The sequence below is a fragment of the Humulus lupulus genome, chromosome 5 (genome assembly GCF_963169125.1).
Source record: "Humulus lupulus chromosome 5, drHumLupu1.1, whole genome shotgun sequence".
Classification (NCBI taxonomy): domain Eukaryota; kingdom Viridiplantae; phylum Streptophyta; class Magnoliopsida; order Rosales; family Cannabaceae; genus Humulus; species Humulus lupulus.
The window spans coordinates 184931419-184950527 of NC_084797.1; the positions used below are offsets into that span (position 1 = coordinate 184931419).

The window sequence follows — 19109 nt, forward strand, 5'->3', positions numbered from 1 at the left end:
CCAAAGGCTTTTGTCATATTTTTTTGGCCTATGTAATTTTCAAAGATTACCACCAAAACAGAAGCTTCTGTTCTCCTTTTTATTTTTTTTTATTTTTACCCTAACAGAGGTGAAAATCAATTTAGCAGAGGTGAAAATCAATTTATTTTTATAGAATCTAGAAGCTAAAAGTTAGATAAGAAAATAAGATAAAAATATTGCTAGACAATTTTATTGTGAGTCTTGTCTCCATGAAGTTTAATAAAAAGATCCAATTATTATGAGACATGTCTAGAATCCATTCTTTTTTGTTTTTCCTCTTCTCCTTTTATATAATTCTTTTGGCTGCTCCTTCTCATGATTAATTCAGTATTGATTATATTTTTTAGCTCATTACAAGTGTTGAGTCATTTCTTTTTTTATATAGGTCCTTTCTTTCATTCTCTCTCTCTCTCTCTCTGACCATTTCTAAATGTTGATGTTTGTCTGTGTTGCTCTTATAGATACTGAATTTTTTGCTTCTGTTGCGATCTTTAATGGTGATAGGAACAACCTTGAATTACTTTTTAGACAATAGAATTAATAGAGCCGAGATCCTTTTCCCTGGTGTGGCTACTTCTTTGTTGCAGTTTGCCTTGCTTCAACTGTCTACTCATCTAATGCAACTGATAATAAAGAAAAGCTTGAAGGATTTTAATCTAAAGAGAGGTATGTTTCATTCATTAAATGTGAAGGTTATCAAAGAATTATCTTGTTTCCAGGTGACATTCTTCTTTCTTTTTATTAGAAAGAGTTCTTTTTTCTAACTTTATTTTTAGTTTTATTGCAGAAATTGGGCTAAACCTTATATTAAAGATGCTAAAGAAGTTTCCAGGTGCATTTTTATTTTATTGTTTTTCTTTATGATTTTGTTGTATAAGAAGTCAAAGTGTGATTCTGTTTTTATTCTTTAATTTTTTTGGGGATATATTGATAGAATTTAGAGTTCTGGAATCAATTCTTCCTCACATACTTTTTTATCATTGAGAATGATATATTTGTTATCTTAATACATTTCACAAGCCTTGTTTTAAGTTGCATGTTTTGTTGCTTCAGTCGTTGTTTTGCATGGTAGTACATCTTGCTATACCCTGTTGTTTCGTCAAGTTTTGGAGTTATTACAAATTTAATTTAAACTTTATATGCTTACAGGTGGAAACTAGCTTAAGTCTTATGTTCTTAATAATAAAAGGATTTTTTTTTTTACAATGTGCAGGTATATTGAAATGATTTCTTTGGAGAAATTCTTGACAACATTTGTAGTTGAGGCCTTTAGAATGGAAGAATGTATTTCACTAATTTTTGTATACATTTCTTGTTTTGTATTTAGTGATAAAGGAATCTGAATTGGGCATAAATTATGTTGTAATATGATTTCTTAAGCCTAGACTAGTAGACTAAATATTGTAATTACATTTTGAGTAATTAATAAAAATCTATTTATGTTACCTTATTTGGCTTCAACTTTCATATTTGTTTTCCTAGTTTTGTGTAAGTAAAAAAAGATTATGTTTCTCTAAGCTAATATAACACATGTCTTATACTAAAGTGTAGTATAACATAAAAAAAGTGTTATACTAAAGTGTGGTATAACACAAATTTATAAGTATTCAAATGTGTTATATAATCGACTATAAATAACATAATTAAACACTTATCTATTTATTAAAATAACACAGAAACTGTGTTATCATTGATAGTATAATAACACATCTGTATAACAATGATAAAGTATTATGTAAAGTACCCTGACCTACGATAACATAGTCGGTCTTAACACATCAAAAAGTGTTATGGTATGTTTCGATAACACATTTTTGGTGTTATTAAAAGCATTTTTTCTTGTAGTGAAGTTTTTTGTTTAATACCTTTGAAACCCAAAACTATATCTTCAAATTTTGTTGGACAAATCTCGGTAGAAATAATATTTTGATGTTGATTTGATGTAGCCTAGGTTTGGGGTTAAGCAATTTTACTTTTGCTTTGCTTAAATTTCATGAAAAAATGATCAAAAATCCTTATTTTAGTTTATGGGCCTTTGAGTTCCTGAAGAACATCGAAGCTTCTTTGAGAAGTTTTATAAAACTGTTGAAATCCCCTTTTTGACATGTTTATTACACTGCTCTGGTAGGACTAGGTGTTTTACCACCAAGCAGCAAATTCCTTCTTGACTTGAATAAAAATATGCTGCTTATTCGAAACACCGAGAGGTTACTAGATGAATCCATATGTGCTGCTCAGGTAAAACTAACAGTTTTCCTACGGAGCAACTATTTCTTATAAAAAATAAATGCACACTGCTCAGGTAAAACCTTAAGTTTTCCACAGAGCAGTAGTTTTTCCATTTTTTATTTTGCACACACCCTCCTTGTTTGGTTTAATCACATTCCCCTATTTTTTGTAGATGATCGTTATGACTACAGGGGAGGTGACAGCCAAACAGACTCTGATTCTTCACACCCTAAGCCGAGCAATCGCCATCTGAGTAGTGACTCTTCCTCATCGAAATCCCTAAGCAGAGGACTCCTGAAGATCGCCTTCGTCAATTGAAGAAAATTCTTCCCTGATCAACCTTGTATTTTCTCCACAAAAACCAATTTGTCCAACAACAAACACAACACCAACCCATGCCGAGATTAAAAAAGACTACTCAGTTACTTCAGGAGCAGGACCCTCAGATAGCTCGTTGAGCAATGGAAAAAGTAATAGAGCAAGAGCCTCAAGTGGAAGAACAACCAGTAGAGGAGGCTAAAACAAAAGCTTCTTCAAGGACCTCCCGACCAGTGTAAAAACCTAAAAATCAAAGAAAAGGTCACCTAAGTGTTTGCAACAGAGATCCAGAATGCGGTCGTGCCTAAACCAAGGAAACAAGAAGACCATGAGCCATCTTGGTACGTGTCTAAGGTCACCAAATTAAACCTTAGGGTGGTTGAAAAGTACTCTCAATCTTATGACCTTGAGGGAGTAAACATAGCGTGTCCTCGCTCCAACCACAGGGGTAACATTCCTGAAGGAGTGTATTGCACTTGGTCAAAATACAACATTCTTGTGGGAGCCACCATTCCTCTTCATCACTTTTTCCGTTTTGTAGCAGATTATTTCGATATCTCCCCATTCCAAATTGCTACGTATGAGATACTTCATTTTGTCAAACAACAATTGCCAAGAAGAGAACTCTTGGGCAATTAAACTTTTAGATAAGTCCAAGAATAACTGTGATATAGTAGATTTCGTAGAGGAACATGGTCATGGTAGAATCTTTTCTATACTTGTAATTATTTCTTTTTTCTACTTTCCTTTCTTGCTTATTGGTAAGTTATTCTACTTTTTTGCAGATTTAGATATGTTCAAGCAATTTAACACTCCATCTTCCCAGAAGAGGAAAGCTGGTGAGGGGAGCAGTGTAAACCCTTTGAGAAAAGTTGCAAAACTTACCCAATCGACCTGACGAAATTGTAGTGCACCAATTTTTTTTTTTAGATTATTAAAATTTTGTGATTTATTTTATTTAAGTGTTAAGTGTGATGAATTGTTTTATTTAAATGTTTATTTTATTTAGTTGTTGTTTGTTTTACTTGATTGCTTGTCATTTTATTTAATTGTTAGAATTGGTGTAGAATATTTTTATAAAAATTACTTGTTAAATAATTTGTATTTATTTTATTTTAAAAATGTGATTATGTGAGATTTGGTTGAATTCACTAAGGTGCATGGTAGATAGTGATGCACCCTAGTGATTTAGTGTGTGCAAGTATATGGTAATAAGATACACATGTGTGGATTTTCTACACATTTTATAATTGCCATTTATTTGATATAATTGAGTAGTTTTATTTAAAAAAATAAAATAAAAGAAGGGGCAAGTGTAGGGTGGACGTGTAGCAATTAGGGGGATATTGATTGATTTTTCCAATATTTTTCTAAGGAGAATAAATTTAAATTGGATGAGGATAGCTATTTTGGGAAAGGAGTATGATCACCATTTATCTCCAATCAATTATCATAAAAAGAAAAATAAAAGAAATTAAAAGAAAATAAAGGAAGAAAGGAAACTTACCATTTCACTTTGGAGAGGCTTTATGAGAGGATTAGGTTAAGAAGGTAAGGAAAAATTGGAAGAGCATATTGTGCTCTTGGCTGCTGATAAGCGTACAAAATATACGCTTATTGATAACATTTTCAAATTGATTTGGTTGTTTTTCTCAAGAGAAAGTTTCTATTTAATCTGTTTGGTGAACTTGTGCAGTTTGTCGTTATAATTCTGATTTGTTTGAGAATTTGGATAAATGTTGGTTTTAGTAGCCGAAAATTGGCCAATATGTGGAAATATGGTACAGGCGATATATCGCTTGTCTTGGGCGATATATCGGCATAAGGAGGAATTTCAAATTTTGGCTTTGCAAAAATGACATCAGAAACTTGCGTTTTTATCGAGAACATCCAACAGGTGATATATCGCAGAATCATAGGCGCTATATCGGCCGAGGGCATTTTTGGAAATTTTTATGGAAATTCGTAGGTTTTTGGGATTTTTGTAAAAAGAATAAAAGGAAGATCGAAAAGGACAGAAGGGGGAAGCATTCTGACGGCAGAGGAAAAGAAACAGAGAAGAATCCACGTTTATTTCATTTGTGTTTATTTTATGCTTTTGAATTTTAGATTGTGTGATGAAGTTTAATATTATGAACTAAATTTTTATTTAGAGTATTTTAATGTAGTCACTGGATATTCTATTCGTCTTTAATGCAATTTCTATGAATCTTTGACTTTATGATTATCTATTGTTCTTATGTTTAATGCTTGTAATTGATTGGCCATCTGTTGCATGATTATTGGTTTTAATTCAATATCTGAAAAGTGAGAATTGGAATAGCTTTAGACAATAGACATAGATTTCAATTTAGAACGAAAGTATCAAATTGGTTTGTGTAGCAATTAGGTTTTTGTTCTTAATGCGGTTTATGTGTCGAATTTATCACAGACATGTAGAGAATTCACAGGTAAACTGAATATTTTATATCTTGAGAAAGAATAGAATTGTCAATAGTAAACTTGCTATAATCATAAATCAAAGAAACATATTAGTTGTATTATTGATTGAATAGAATTAAAGGTTGATGAAATTAGAATACTCTAATCTTTCGCTTATATTAAATTTCGTTAATTAAATTGTGCTTTCTTAGTTTATTGTTCATTGTTAATTGTCATTAAAATTTCACTAGTCAAATAGAAATAAAAGTTTGCTATTGGTAATTATTAGATCAATTCCCTGACGGAACGATAATATATTTCCACTACTATTACTTGTTTATTCGATTGCGTATACTTGCGCAGTAGTAAAAATTCGCAACAAGTTTTTGGCGCCGTTGCCGGGGAATTGATATTCTATTAATATCAAGATAGTTAATTTTTATTCTAATTTGGCTGTTTTTATTATTTGAACTAATCCAAGTTGTCGCATTCTGTTTTAATAGGTGAATCTTTTGTATGCGACGTGAAGGATCTGCAAATCTTGTTCCTGTTAATCCTGAAATCGAAAGATCCTGCAGACAAAACAGAAGGAAAAAGAGGTTGGAAGCATCAATGGCTGCCAACCAAAGAGACGGGGTTAACAACAATGATGGTCAGAATCATATCGCTCAGGACCAAAATGTGCGAGCATTAAGAGATTATGTGCTCCCCGCTGTCACAGGAGTACACTCGTGCATTAGGCCGCCTACTATTACTGCCAATAACTTTGAGATTAAGCTGGCGATGATACAAATGGTCCAGACTTCTGTTCAGTTTGGTGGTCTCCCCAATGAGGATCCTAACTTGCACATAGTGAATTTCCTTGAGCTATGTGCAACGTTTAAGTTTAATGGGGTGAGCGATGATGCAATAAGGCTGAGATTGTTCCCTTTTTCACTAAGGGACAAGGCAAAAAGTTGGCTTATTTCTCTACAGGCCAACTTAATCAATAAATGGGAGGAACTAGCTCAGAAGTTTCTCTCAAAGTTCTTTCCTCCTGCAAAAGCTGCGAAGTTGAGGGGAGAAATCAATAACTTCTATTAGAATGAGGGAGAATCATTGTATGATGCTTGGGAAAGATTCAAAGACCTGCTCAGGAAATGCCCTCATCACGGTATAGAGAAGTGGATGTTAGTCCACAATTTTTATAATGGGCTTTGCGGTACTACTCGCACTATAATAGATGCAGCAGCAGGTGGTGCTTTCATGAGTAAAGGGGCTGATGAGGCATATGAATTGTTAGAGGAGATGGCTATGAACAATTATCAATGGCCTGCCGAATGAGATACTTCACAGAGAAAAGTAGCTGGGGTACATGAATTAGATGCTATAACTACTTTAACTGCTCAGGTTGCTTCATTGACAAAGCAGTTGCAACAAAACAAGATCTCAGCTCAAGCCTAGGCTATACAGATGCAATCAGGGTGTGAAATATGTGGAGGGCCTCATTTGTATGAACAGTGTACAGCGGCCAACATGTATGGTAATATGCCAGTTAATCAGGCTCAGGTACAGGCAGTTGGTAATTTTCAGAGGCCTTATCAGAATCCATTCTCCAATACTTATAATCCTGGGTGGAGAAATCACCCAAATTTCTCATGGAGAAACAATCAGGGCCAACAGTCACAGTTTCAAGGGCCATACCAGCAGCACATGCCACAACAGCCTATGAATCAAGCCTCATCGTCACACCAACCTAGACCGCAAGATCCACCAGAAAAGCCTAATGAATTGCAAGCAGCCTTGTTGACCCTCACTAATACTCAGACTCAATTCATGACTGAAACCAGATCCTCTATTCAAAACCTTGAGACACAAGTGGGTCAGTTGGCCAACATGCTTAATAACAGACCGCAAGGGAATTTACCTAGTAATACCGTGGTCAATCCTAAAGAGAACTGTCAAGCAATTTCATTGAGGAATGGTAAGCAAGTGGAGCAGCCCAGTGTACAAAAGTCAGTGGTTCCGAATGAAGAGTTGGGTGAGAAATCAGATACAAAAGCGAATGGGGTTACTGAAGACCACCAATGTTCAAACAAGTGTTCTCCCATTGTTGATAGTCAGCCACTTCAAGTTCCATATCCTCAGAGGCTTAGAAAAACTACACTGGATAAACAGTTTTCTAAGTGTTTAGAGGTATTCAAAAAGCTGCACATCAATATTCCATTTGCTGAGGCATTAGAGCAGATGCCTAGTTATGTCAAATTTATGAAAGAGATTCTGTCAAAGAAAAGAAAGATGGAGGAGTATGAGACGGTGGCACTCACTGAAGAGTGCAGTGCGATATTGCAGAGGAAGTTGCCCCAAAAGTTGAGAGATCCGGGGAGCTTTACTATACCTTGCACCATTGGCAAATTTGAATGTAAGCACGCTTTATGTGATCTGGGGGCAAGTATTAATCTGATGCCCTTAACTGTGTTCAGACGACTGGGTTTGGGTGAGGCAAGACCGACAACCATCACTCTACAACTAGCAGATCGATCGGTAAAACATCCACGGGGAATTATTGAAGATGTTCTTGTGAAGGTGGATAATTTTATTTTTCCTGCTGATTTTATCGTTCTGGATATGGAGGAGGATATGGATGTACCAATCATTCTAGGCAGGCCATTTTTAGCTACTGGGCAGGCTTTGATTGATGTTCAGAAAGGTGAGCTGACACTGCGAGTTCAAGGTGAAGAAGTGGTATTCAACGTGTTTAAGGCTTTAAAGTTTGCAAATGTCAATGACAGTTGTTTCAAAGTTGACATGGTAGAGAAAGCGGTGGCAGAAATTAATCTCATAGAGGATTCACTTCAGAAGAGCTTGACAATTGGAGATATAGATGCTGAGTTAGACAGTGAGGTCCAAGAGTGTGTACAGTGGTTGAATTCTAAAGGGCCAATTTATAATCGAAAATATGAAGATTTGGGTCAAGGACCTAAGAGACCATTACCATCAGTTCAGAAACCTCCAGAGTTGGAATTGAAATCATTGCCTGCACATCTTCGCTATGTTTTTCTGGGTGAGAAGGAGACTTTACCAGTTATTGTGTCTTCTTCTCTTTCTAATGAGGAGATGGAAAAATTATTAAGGGTGTTGAGAACCCATAAGTTGACAATTGGATGGACGTTGGCAGATATTCAGGGGATAAGTCCATCCACAGTTATGCACAAGATCTTGATGGAAGATGACAGTAAGCCCTCTATTGAAGCACAACGTCGATTGAATCCAGCAATGAAAGAGGTGGTAAGGAAGGAGATCTTGAAGTGGTTAGATGCTGGGGTGATCTATCCTATTTCAGACAGTAGTTGGGTGAGTCCAGTTCAGGTAGTCCCTAAGAAAGGAGGGATTACAGTGGTAAAAAATGACAATAATGAACTTATCCCAACGCGTACCGTAACTGGTTGGAGGATTTGTATAGATTATCGTAAACTGAACAAAGCAACCAGAAAAGATCACTTTCCACTGCCTTTCCTTGATCAGATGTTAGATAGATTGGCTGGACATCAGTATTACTGCTTTCTGGATGGCTATTCAGGGTACCATCAAATAGCCATTGCGCCTGAGGATCAAGAAAAGACGACCTTCACCTGCCCATATGGTACTTTTGCATTCCGTCGTATGCCGTTTGGTCTGTGCAATGCCCCTGCCACTTTTCAACGGTGTATGATGGCTATCTTCTCTGATATGGTGGAACGGAGCATTGAGATCTTTATGGATGATTTCTCTGTGATGGGGTCTTCTTTTGATGATTGTCTAAGGAATTTGGAGGCTGTGCTGAGAAGATGTGAAGAGGCGAATCTAGTCTTGAATTGGGAAAAATGCCACTTCATGGTAAATGAAGGCATAGTACTTGGGCACAAGGTGTCTAAGAATGGTATTGAGGTTGATAGGGCTAAGATTGCTACTATTGAGAATTTGTCGCCTCCAGTTTCAGTTAAGGGAGTGAGAAGTTTCCTTGGTCATGCGGGGTTTTACAAAAGATTTATAAAGGACTTCTCCAGGATTTCTAAGCCACTCTCGGCATTGTTGATGAATGGGGTGCCATTTGAGTTTGATGAGAAGTGTCTTGAAGCTTTCAAGATACTAAAGCAGAAGTTGGTGTCGGCACCTATAGTAATTTCACCGGATTGGGACCAGCCATTTGAGTTAATGTGTGACGCAAGTGATTTTGCAGTGGGTGCGGTTCTGGGGCAGCGTGTTGACAAAGTATTTTGGACTATTTATTATGCCAGCAGAACACTAAATGGCGCTCAGTTGAATTATGCCACCACTGAGAAGGAGCTTCTTGCCATTGTCTATGCATTCGATAAATTCAGGCCGTATTTGATGGGGAACAAAGTTATTGTATATACTAATCATTCCGCAATCAGGCATCTTATTGCTAAGAAAGATGCTAAACCCAGACTTATTCGTTGGGTGCTTCTTTTACAAGAGTTTGATATGGAGGTTCGGGATAAGAAGGGTACAGATAATTTGGTGGCGGATCACTTATCAAGACTTGAGTTGGGGGATAAGTCAGAACTTGTTGCAGGAGAGATTAATGAGAGTTTCCCAGATGAACAATTATTTGCAGTGGAGGATGAGTGGGTGCCATGGTTTGCAGATTATGTGAATTATTTGGCAGCCAACGTAGTGCCATCAGAATTTGTAGGGCAGAGGTTGAAAAAGTTTTATCATGATGTGAAGAACTACTATTGGGATGATCCTTTCTTATTTAAACAATGTCCGGATTTGATTATCAGAAGATGTGTGCCTGAAAGAGAAATGAAGGACATCTTGTTTCATTGCCATGCATCGCCTACTGGTGGACATTTTGGGGGAGCAAGGACTGCTGCAAAGGTCCTTGAATGTTGATTTTATTGGCCTACTCTGTATAAAGACAGCTATGACTATGTGAAACGGTGTGATCATTGTCAAAGGGTAGGTAATATCTCAAGACGTCATGAAATGCCTCTCACTAATATATTGGAGGTTGAATTATTCGATGTTTGGGGTATTGACTTTATGGGACCCTATCCACCGTCGTTTGGAAATTTGTATATTTTATTGGTGGTGGATTATGTAAGTAAGTGGGTTGAAGCAGTTGCTACTTCAACTAATGATGCTCAGGTGGTAGTCAAGTTTTTGAAAAAGAATATTTTCTCTCGTTTTGGCACACCTCGAGCGATTATAAGTGATGAAGGGACTCATTTCGCCAATAAGATTTTTGATTCCTTAATGGAGAAATATGGAATTAAACACAAGATGGCATTGGGATATCATCCGCAGTCAAATGGGCAAGCGGAAGTGTCAAATCGTGAGATTAAGCTGATTTTAGAGAAGACGGTGCAAGTTAATAGAAAGGATTGGTCGAATAAGCTTGATGATGCGTTGTGGGCTTATCGGACAACTTTTAAAACGCCAATTGGTACTTCTCCCTACCGTCTTGTATATGGTAAAGCTTGTCACTTACCATTTGAACTGGAGCATAGGGCACAGTGGGCGTTAAAGAAGTTGAATTTCAATCCGGCCGCTTCGAAAGCTTTAAGGCCAGCTCAACTGAATGAGTTAGATGAATTGCGTCATGATTCCTATGAGAATGCAAGAATCTACAAAGAGAAGACCAAGAAATGGCATGACAATAATATTGTCAATCGGACTTTTCAAGTGGGTGATAAGGTACTGCTATTCAATTCCCGTCTCAAGTTATTTCTGGGAAAATTAAAGTCTCGATGGTCGGGGCCATTCAATGTTACAAAAGTTTTTCCATACGGGGCTTTGGAGATTCAACAAGGTGATTCTTCGCCGTTTAAAGTTAATGGACAGCGGGTGAAGCATTACTATGGAGGCGAAATTGAGACGAAGGTCAATATTACATTGGTGGATTCTTGATGGAAAGGAAAGCAGCGTCCGGCTAAATGACGTTAACGACAGCGCTTTTGAGAGGCACCTCATTGTTTTGTAATTTATTTTTGTTTTTGTTTTCGTTTGACATTATTATTTATTTATTTATTTTATTTTCTTTTAGTATAGTAGAACCGTGAAAAATGTGAAAAAAAAACAAAACAAAACAAAACAAAAAAAAAACAAAAAAACTTGATAATTTTGAATAGTGTTTAGGCGATATATCGCCTACACTAGGCGATATATCTCCTGGACAACCGATTCGGAGGGGATTTTTGGTTTTAAAGTTGGAATTTTTTTTTTCGGTCCTAAGAGATATATCGCCTCACAATGGCGATATATCGGCTCATGTACAAGAGGAGGCGATATATCGGGAGTGGTCAAGACGAAATATCGGCAGCAAAGTTAGAGACGCCGTTTTCTATACTGCATGTGGCGATATATCGCCAACTATAGGCGATATATCGGCTAAAGCAAATTGGGATGCGCTATATCGGGGGTAGTGGAGGCGAAGTATCGGCATGCAAGTCAGAGGCATGGTTCGGCATACAGTATCTGGCGATATATCGCCACATATAGGCGATATATCGCCTGGTCGTATATTTTGATTAAAAAAGGGCACGTGGGGAGCACATGATCCCTATGTAGCGATATATCGCCTGGTCGTATATTTTGATTAAAAAAGGGCACGTGGGGAGCACATGATCCCTTCCTATCAGCTTATGTTTCACAAAATATAACCCCAATTCGCCTTCTATTACAGAACCGAACCCTCTTTCAAATCTTTCTATCTTTCCCAATTTTCCTCTCAAACAAAACACTCTCTCAATCACCTTCATCAAGCACTCAAGGGGCCAAATATTGCTGTGATTCACCACATTATCATCATCATTCTCCAAGATTTTCAAGGTACATTGTTAAGTTTGGTGTGTTTGATGCTTTATTGAGGAATTTGAAGAACTTAAATTTGTTTTGGGCATTGGACGAATTTTCGATATCTATTGCAAGATTGGCTTCTGTGTATTGTTGTTATTATATTGGGAGCATATTCTATACAGTTGGGGAAGATTGTGGGTTGTTTGAGTATTGTTGGCCAATTTTTCTTGATTGCGCACTAGGTGTTCGACAAAAGTACTCAGTGAACGGTTTTGGACTATTTTGGATATTCTTGTGTGTTTCTGAGTTGCTTTGGGATTATTAGTGTGTTCAGAGACAATTCTTTGTGTTTTTGTGATTCAATTACTCTATGGCTCCCAAGAAAGCAAAGACCATGTCCACTGTCCAAAGAGCCAATGTAACTATTGCCCATACCTTTGTTAACCCCACTGCGCAAAATAAATTCGAGGAATGGATAGTAAAAAATGAAACAGTGATAGTGGAGTCTCACTTTAGGCCCAGTGAATTGGATGGCATACTCCCACATATGATTATAAATAGGAATTGGAAGCAGTTGTGTGAGCCAAAACTTTTGGCCAATATCAGTTTGGTAAGGGAGTTTTATGCCAACGCTTTTGTCGAGCAGGATGATCACACAGTGTTAGTTCGGGGTAGAAAGGTTTGCTATTCTCCGCAAGTAATCAACAGGTTCTACGACCTAAATGATCCATGGGATGACGATTATCGCGCAGGGGCCGCAGAAAAGGACTATGATTTGCTCCTAAGGGAAATGACGAAGCCTGGTTCTACTTACAAAATGGGGAGTGACATGGTTACTCCAAGATCAATCAGGGCTACATGTTTGAGTCCATATGGGAGGTTGTGGAACAGGTTCGTCATCAGTACTCTCATGCCTTCCACTCAACAAATGGAAGTGACTACTGAATGTCTCTACTTGCTCTATTGTATTTTTTCGGGCAAGTCGATCAATGTTGGGAGGCTCATAGCAGAGAGTATCATTTACATTGCGCGAGGGGCCACATCTGGTGGTCATGGACATGCTTCATTAATTACCAGTCTATGTAAGGATCAAGGCGTGCCAATGAACGTTAATGAAGTCTGTGAACAGTCTCCAGTAATTAGTCATCAATCAGTGTTGCATCAGGATGAGAATTATGGGGGTGTTCTTCGACCCACTGGTTTGGGATACGAGCCTGTTGATCCGAGTCTGTTGTCCTTGCCACCGACCGATGAGCAACCTGAGACCACTAGGCCGAAGAGAAAGGGGCGAAAACCATCTACTTCTAGAGCTACTGAAGGCTCTAGTTCTCGGCAGTATAGTACCATGCAACAAGACATTGAAGAGTTGAAGAGACAACATCAGCTGTTGTTGCATGGTCAGGCGGATATTCGAGATCGTCAATTCCACATGACGAATTACATGGCTGATTTTTGTGGGGCATTTGCGCGCTATATAGGATTCAATGATTTTCCTCAATGTCCTCCAGAATTGCGCCAGCCATATCAGCCGCCTCCAGATTCCGACGATGAAGAGTAACTGTTCGGTTGTCAGGTTTTTTCTAGTTATTTTATTTTATTTTATTTTTCTTTTAGTTCAGGTCCTTTGGATTTTATGAAACAGTGAGGGCACTGTTTATTTTAAGTTTGGGGGACTATTTACTTTTCTTTTGATATATTTTTTTTATTTGGATGACTGTACGAAACTGTTATTGACTGAGACAGGTGGGCTTCAATGATGATATATGCTAATTCCTTGATGTTGTTAGACTGATGCTTTGGATATGTAGACTGTGTGCTTAACCTATTGGTAATTGATCTGAGTATTGTCATTTGTGTATTATATGTGTTTTATTTAATTTATGCTCTACATTATATAAGTTTATAAGTATTGTGGGAATTGGTATGTATGGTGGATGTTGAAATAAGCTAGAACTTGCTCAGTTGATTTGTTGAGACGAAATGCTAAATAAAGTATTGAGTAGAGATGATTTAGGCAATTTTCTTTGGTAAACGTTTGAGCCTTTCCAGCTAATCCATAAAAATTTATCCTTAGTTACCCTTTTTGAGCCTAAAGCTTTGGTTTTTGTTCTTGATTATACTATTGAGCCTAAATTTCCTAACTTCATCATTTTTCCTTTTCCTTTGTTATCATAAGCATATAATTTGTGGGAAAGTGGAATGGAAAATAGTGAGGTATTGGTATGATTTGAATGTAGTATGATTGTACAAAAAGAAGAGAGAGAGAGAAGTTTTTGAGAAAATAGAAAAAAAAAATCACTTTGTCACACTCCTTGATTATATATAGAAAATATTAAGTTTGGGGGAGTGTGATTTGAAAAAAAAAAGTGATAAGTATAGAAAAAAATGATACAAAAAGAAAAGAAGAAAATGATGAAAGTATGTAATCTCTCTCTCTAATTGTATAAAAGGGTGATTTTTGGTGTGGTGAAGAGAAAGTTGGTTGATTTCAAGGTTTATATGCTTATGGTAATTTCGAGCCTAAATGACTATTTATCTACCTGTACCTAAGCCAATGTTATGAGCCTATAAAAGTCCTTTTGATCTACTTGATACAGATTTTATATTAGTGGAGACAAGTTAATTGAGCAAGCTTATGGTGAATTTTGATGGGTTTGTGGTATGAATGGATGTTGATACTTGTAAAATTATGTTTTGTACGACATTTGTTAAATGAAATATGTATGTGCATGAATGACAGTATTTGGAGAAATTATTGATATGTTGAAATTCTAGTCACATGATCTGAAGCATTGGTTGAGCGATTGAAGAGGAATTGGAATTTTTAAGAAAAATTATGCCCCTTGTCTAAGTTTAAATTTTCCTGTGAAGTTAAGTCATCTAATAGTTTTTTTTTTAGTTTTGGATTGTTTCTTTGTTTGCTTGAGGACAAGCAACCAGTCAAGTTTGGGGGTGTGATAAGCGTACAAAATATACGCTTATTGATAACATTTTCATATTGATTTGGTTGTTTTTCTCAAGAGAAAGTTTCTATTTAATCTGTTTGGTGAACTTGTGCAGTTTGTCGTTATAATTCTGATTTGTTTGAGAATTTGGATAAATGTTGGTTTTAGTAGCCAAAAATTGGCCAATATGTGGAAATATGGTACAGGCGATATATCGCTTGTCTTGGGTGATATATCGGCATAAGGAGGAATTTCAAATTTTGGCTTTGCAGAAATGACATCAGAAACTTGCGTTTTTATCGAGAACATCCAACAGGCGATATATCGCAGAATCATAGGCGATATATCGGCCGAGGGCATTTTTGGAAATTTTCATGGAAATTCGTAGGTTTTTGGGATTTTTGTAAAAAGAATAAAAGGAAGATCGAAAAGGACAGAAGGGGGAAGCATTCTGACGGCAGAGGAAAAGAAACAGAGAAGAATCCACGTTTATTTCGTTTGTGTTTATTTTATGCTTTTGAATTTTAGATTGTGTGATGAAGTTTAATATTATGAACTAAATTTTTATTTAGAGTATTTTAATGTAGTCACTGGATATTCTATTCGTCTTTAATGCAATTTCTATGAATCTTTGACTTTATGATTATCTATTGTTCTTATGTTTAATGCTTGTAATTGATTGGCCATCTGTTGCATGATTATTGATTTTAATTCAATATCTGAAAAGTGAGAATTGGAATAGCTTTAGACAATAGACATAGATTTCAATTTAGAACGAAAGTATCAAATTGGTTTGTGTAGCAATTAGGTTTTTGTTCTTAATGCGGTTTATGTGTCGAATTTATCACAGACATGTAGAGAATTCACAGGTAAACTGAATATTTTATATCTTGAGAAAGAATAGAATTGTCAATAGTAAACTTGCTATAATCATAAATCAAAGAAACATATTAGTTGTATTATTGATTGAATAGAATTAAAGGTTGATGAAATTAGAATACTCTAATCTTTCGCTTATATTAAATTTCGTTAATTAAATTGTGCTTTCTTAGTTTATTGTTCATTGTTAATTGTCATTAAAATTTCACTAGTCAAATAGAAATAAAAGTTTGCTATTGGTAATTATTAGATCAATTCCCTGACGGAACGATAATATATTTCCACTACTATTACTTGTTTATTCGATTGCGTATACTTGCGCAGTAGTAAAAATTCGCAACAGCTGCCGTGAGTTGAAGAGAGGAAGAGAGAGAGAGGGTGGCGAGCTAGAGAGAGAGAAAGGAAAGGGCTGCCATTTTCTAGAGAGAAGGAAGAAGAAAAAAAGAAAGAGGAGGGAAGAAGAAGAGGGTTTCGAACCCTAGGTATGTTCTATCTATTGGTGTTTTACATATTTGAATTAGAGTCTTCTCCTCTTCTCTAATCTAAGATTTATTTTGTGCTTTCTTTCTTTGGATGTATGGTGTTTGAAAATCCCCTATAGGTGACAAGGTTTTTCTTGCTAGAGTATTCTTGATTCAACAATCAAGAGAGGTAATGGTTTTTCTTAACCTATATTAGTTTTGATGGGTTTATCCTTGAGGTTGTTTATGGTGGTGTTTAATGGTTTGATTATTGTAGGTTGGTGATGAGGTGATTATGATCTGTTTTATTTTTTTTTCATGAAAATAATATGTTTTGTTAAAAGGGCTCATGAGAATGTTTGAGAGAAAATGGGTTTGATGGGATTTATATGAGGGTTGTATTTTATGTTTATGTTGCTATGATTATTCTAGACCATTGATTTATGTAAAATATGCGAAAATGATGATAGATGCATACTAGGTTTTATGTGGAGGTAGATGAGAATTTTGTGATATTTTATGGTGGATCTTGAGTGTTTAGGCCTAGGGGTAAAAGGTTCAATCATGATTGTTTTCTTGTATGTTTTGAAATAATGGTGATTGTAAAAATATGATAGGATGTATATGATATTATGTATCAATGAATCATGATATGCATGAAAAGTGATAGAAACATGTTAGGTTTAATACAAAGGCATATATGAATAATGGTGTTATGAATTTATGTATGTTGTTGTTATTGTTTTGTTGGATTCATGTATTAATTCATTGGAATAGAAAAAAGGTTTTATAAGATTGCATATGAATATGTGTTAGTGATATTCTTATAATTATTTGTATAATAAGAGCATGATAGGATTTTGGACATGTATGATTTTATGTGAAATTTTGAGATAAGGATGAATTTCATGAGTAATTATGCTTGCTGATTTTGTAAATAATTGGGTAAAAGTTTGATGAAAAAAGTGATTTGCATGCATAAGTAATGTCCATAATGCTATGTTGATTTTATGAAATTAAAAAGGGTATTTTAAGTCACAATAAAATGATATTTTACTCAAATAAATACCTACAGATTTTTTATTATATTTTTAGAAAAATATGAGGTTTTAAATTCAATATAGTGATTTTAATGATAAAAATGGTTGCTGGAATTTTTGTTAAAAAATGGGAAGTGTGTTTCAATAAAATGAATTTGATAAGTATTTGAAATAAAAATTAATACCCTAAATTATGGTAATATTAAAAATTTTATTTTAATATGGTATGAATGTATATTTTTATAGTTATGATTTTTCTTTATTTTGATTGAGAAAAATATTGAATTAAATTTATTTGTGATTTTTAAAGAAATTAAATAGTGGCTGAAAGTTTGGTTTAAAAAGTTTAAAATGATTATTTAATTGCCATTTATGAATTTTTTTTTTGGTGAATAAGAATCATTGAATTACTTCCAAAACACAACTACAACAGTCCAAGAAAAACCAAAACCCCTGAACCCCAAAGCCAATTTCTCCCCTGTATAGAACTACATATATGCTCAAACCAATCTCTATCTACAATCTTGGCCTTCTTAGGCATTACATGATATATTCAAAATTTAACATCACTTTGAATTCTCTGTACAATATGGTTAATTTGCCAAACTTTGTGAGTCCAAAGAGCATCATTCTGGACTAACCAGATGTGGTACACCAGAGCTGCCAGGATCACAGTATATATTTGCTTCCTCACCTTGCTAATTTGCTTTGCTTTGTCAATCCAATGCAGTAAACAACCTAGATTCTCAGCCCGAGAGTTCCATCTCAACCAAGCTTTCAGTCTAGTAAGGCAACTCCAGCTGTAAGAACACTCAAAGAATAAGTGTTTCTCATCCTCATCGTGATCACCACACAAAAGACAAGTACGATCAATAGTGGGGTTATATTTACTAATCTGAACCCGGGTACGAAGTTTCTCCTTCATTGCAAGCCAGAAAATGAATCTATGTTTAGGAATATTGAGTCTTCCCCAAATATTTTTGTTCCATTGAACGCGCTCAGTAAAAGGATATATAGAGTCATACCGATATTGAATACTATAACCTTTAATGATAAAAGTATTCAAGTCCATCTTAGCTTTAATGACATCCTTTACAGCAACAATCTTCCTCCAATGCCCAATCCCAGCAGACAAGTAAACACTGTGAATCCACCTAACCCAAAGAGTGTCCTTTTTAGCAGCAATCTCCCAAATGTATTTCCCCATAGTTGTTGTATTCCAGTTAATAACATTACGAAATCCTAAGCCTCAAGCCGTTTTCAGCAAACAGATACTCTCCCAAGCTACTTGACCCGAACCTGAACCATTAGCTAACCCTTTCCAAAGAAAGGATCTACAAATAGCTTCCACTTTCCTCAACAACAGCTTAGGAAAAATCATAATTTGAGCCCAATAGGAATGAATTGACATCAAAACAGAATTTATAAGAGTTACTCTGCCCATATAAGAGAGATTCCGTGAGCTCCATAGGCGAATCCGCTGAACCATTTTATCAATAATGATCCCACATTCAGCAGAACTGATTCGCTTGGAGCAAATCGGGATGCCTAGATATCTGAAAGGTAGGCGACTTCTCCTGAAACCCGACACCTTCAGCACTCTTCTCACTTTTGCATTTGCCATACCACTACAAAAAATATCTGATTTTGTAACATTAGGAAAAAGACCAGAGGATTTTGAAAACAAAGTGAGCCCCCTCAGCAGCAATAATATAGACACATAATCACCATGAAAAAATAAAAGAAGATCATCTGCAAAACACAAGTGATTCAATCTCAAAGGCGCACACCTATCATGGAACTTAAAATCTGCCATCTTTCCAACCTTAGCCAGAATCCTAGAAAGATATTACATTCCAAGAACAAACAATAACAGTGACATCGGATATCCTTGATGCAAACCCCTCTTGGAAGCAAAAAAACCATGCATTGTTCCATTGATCATCAAAGAAAACTTCGGCGTTCGAACACATGTCATGATGAGATCGATAAAAATCTAGGGGAACTTAAAG

The 19109-nt window shown here is 35.8% G+C and overlaps 1 protein-coding gene and 1 non-coding gene across 2 annotated transcripts; both read right to left on the reverse strand.

Annotated features, from left to right (window-relative positions):
• Positions 1–6039: 6039 nt before the first annotated feature.
• On the reverse strand, positions 6040–6146 carry LOC133780724 (small nucleolar RNA R71). Its single transcript, XR_009869542.1, has one exon. It is a non-coding gene; the product is annotated as a small nucleolar RNA R71 (small nucleolar RNA).
• Positions 6147–17650: 11504 nt separating this feature from the next.
• LOC133779760 (uncharacterized) lies at positions 17651–18304 on the reverse strand. The gene has a single exon (XM_062219676.1). It carries the CDS (start codon positions 18302–18304, stop codon positions 17651–17653), a length of 654 nt encoding a protein of 217 aa, XP_062075660.1.
• Positions 18305–19109: the final 805 nt, after the last annotated feature.

Coding starts and splice junctions, on each gene's coding strand:
- LOC133779760 (XM_062219676.1), bottom strand. CDS start 18,304: ATGGGGAAATACATTTGGGAGATTGCTGCTAAAAAGGACACTCTTTGG.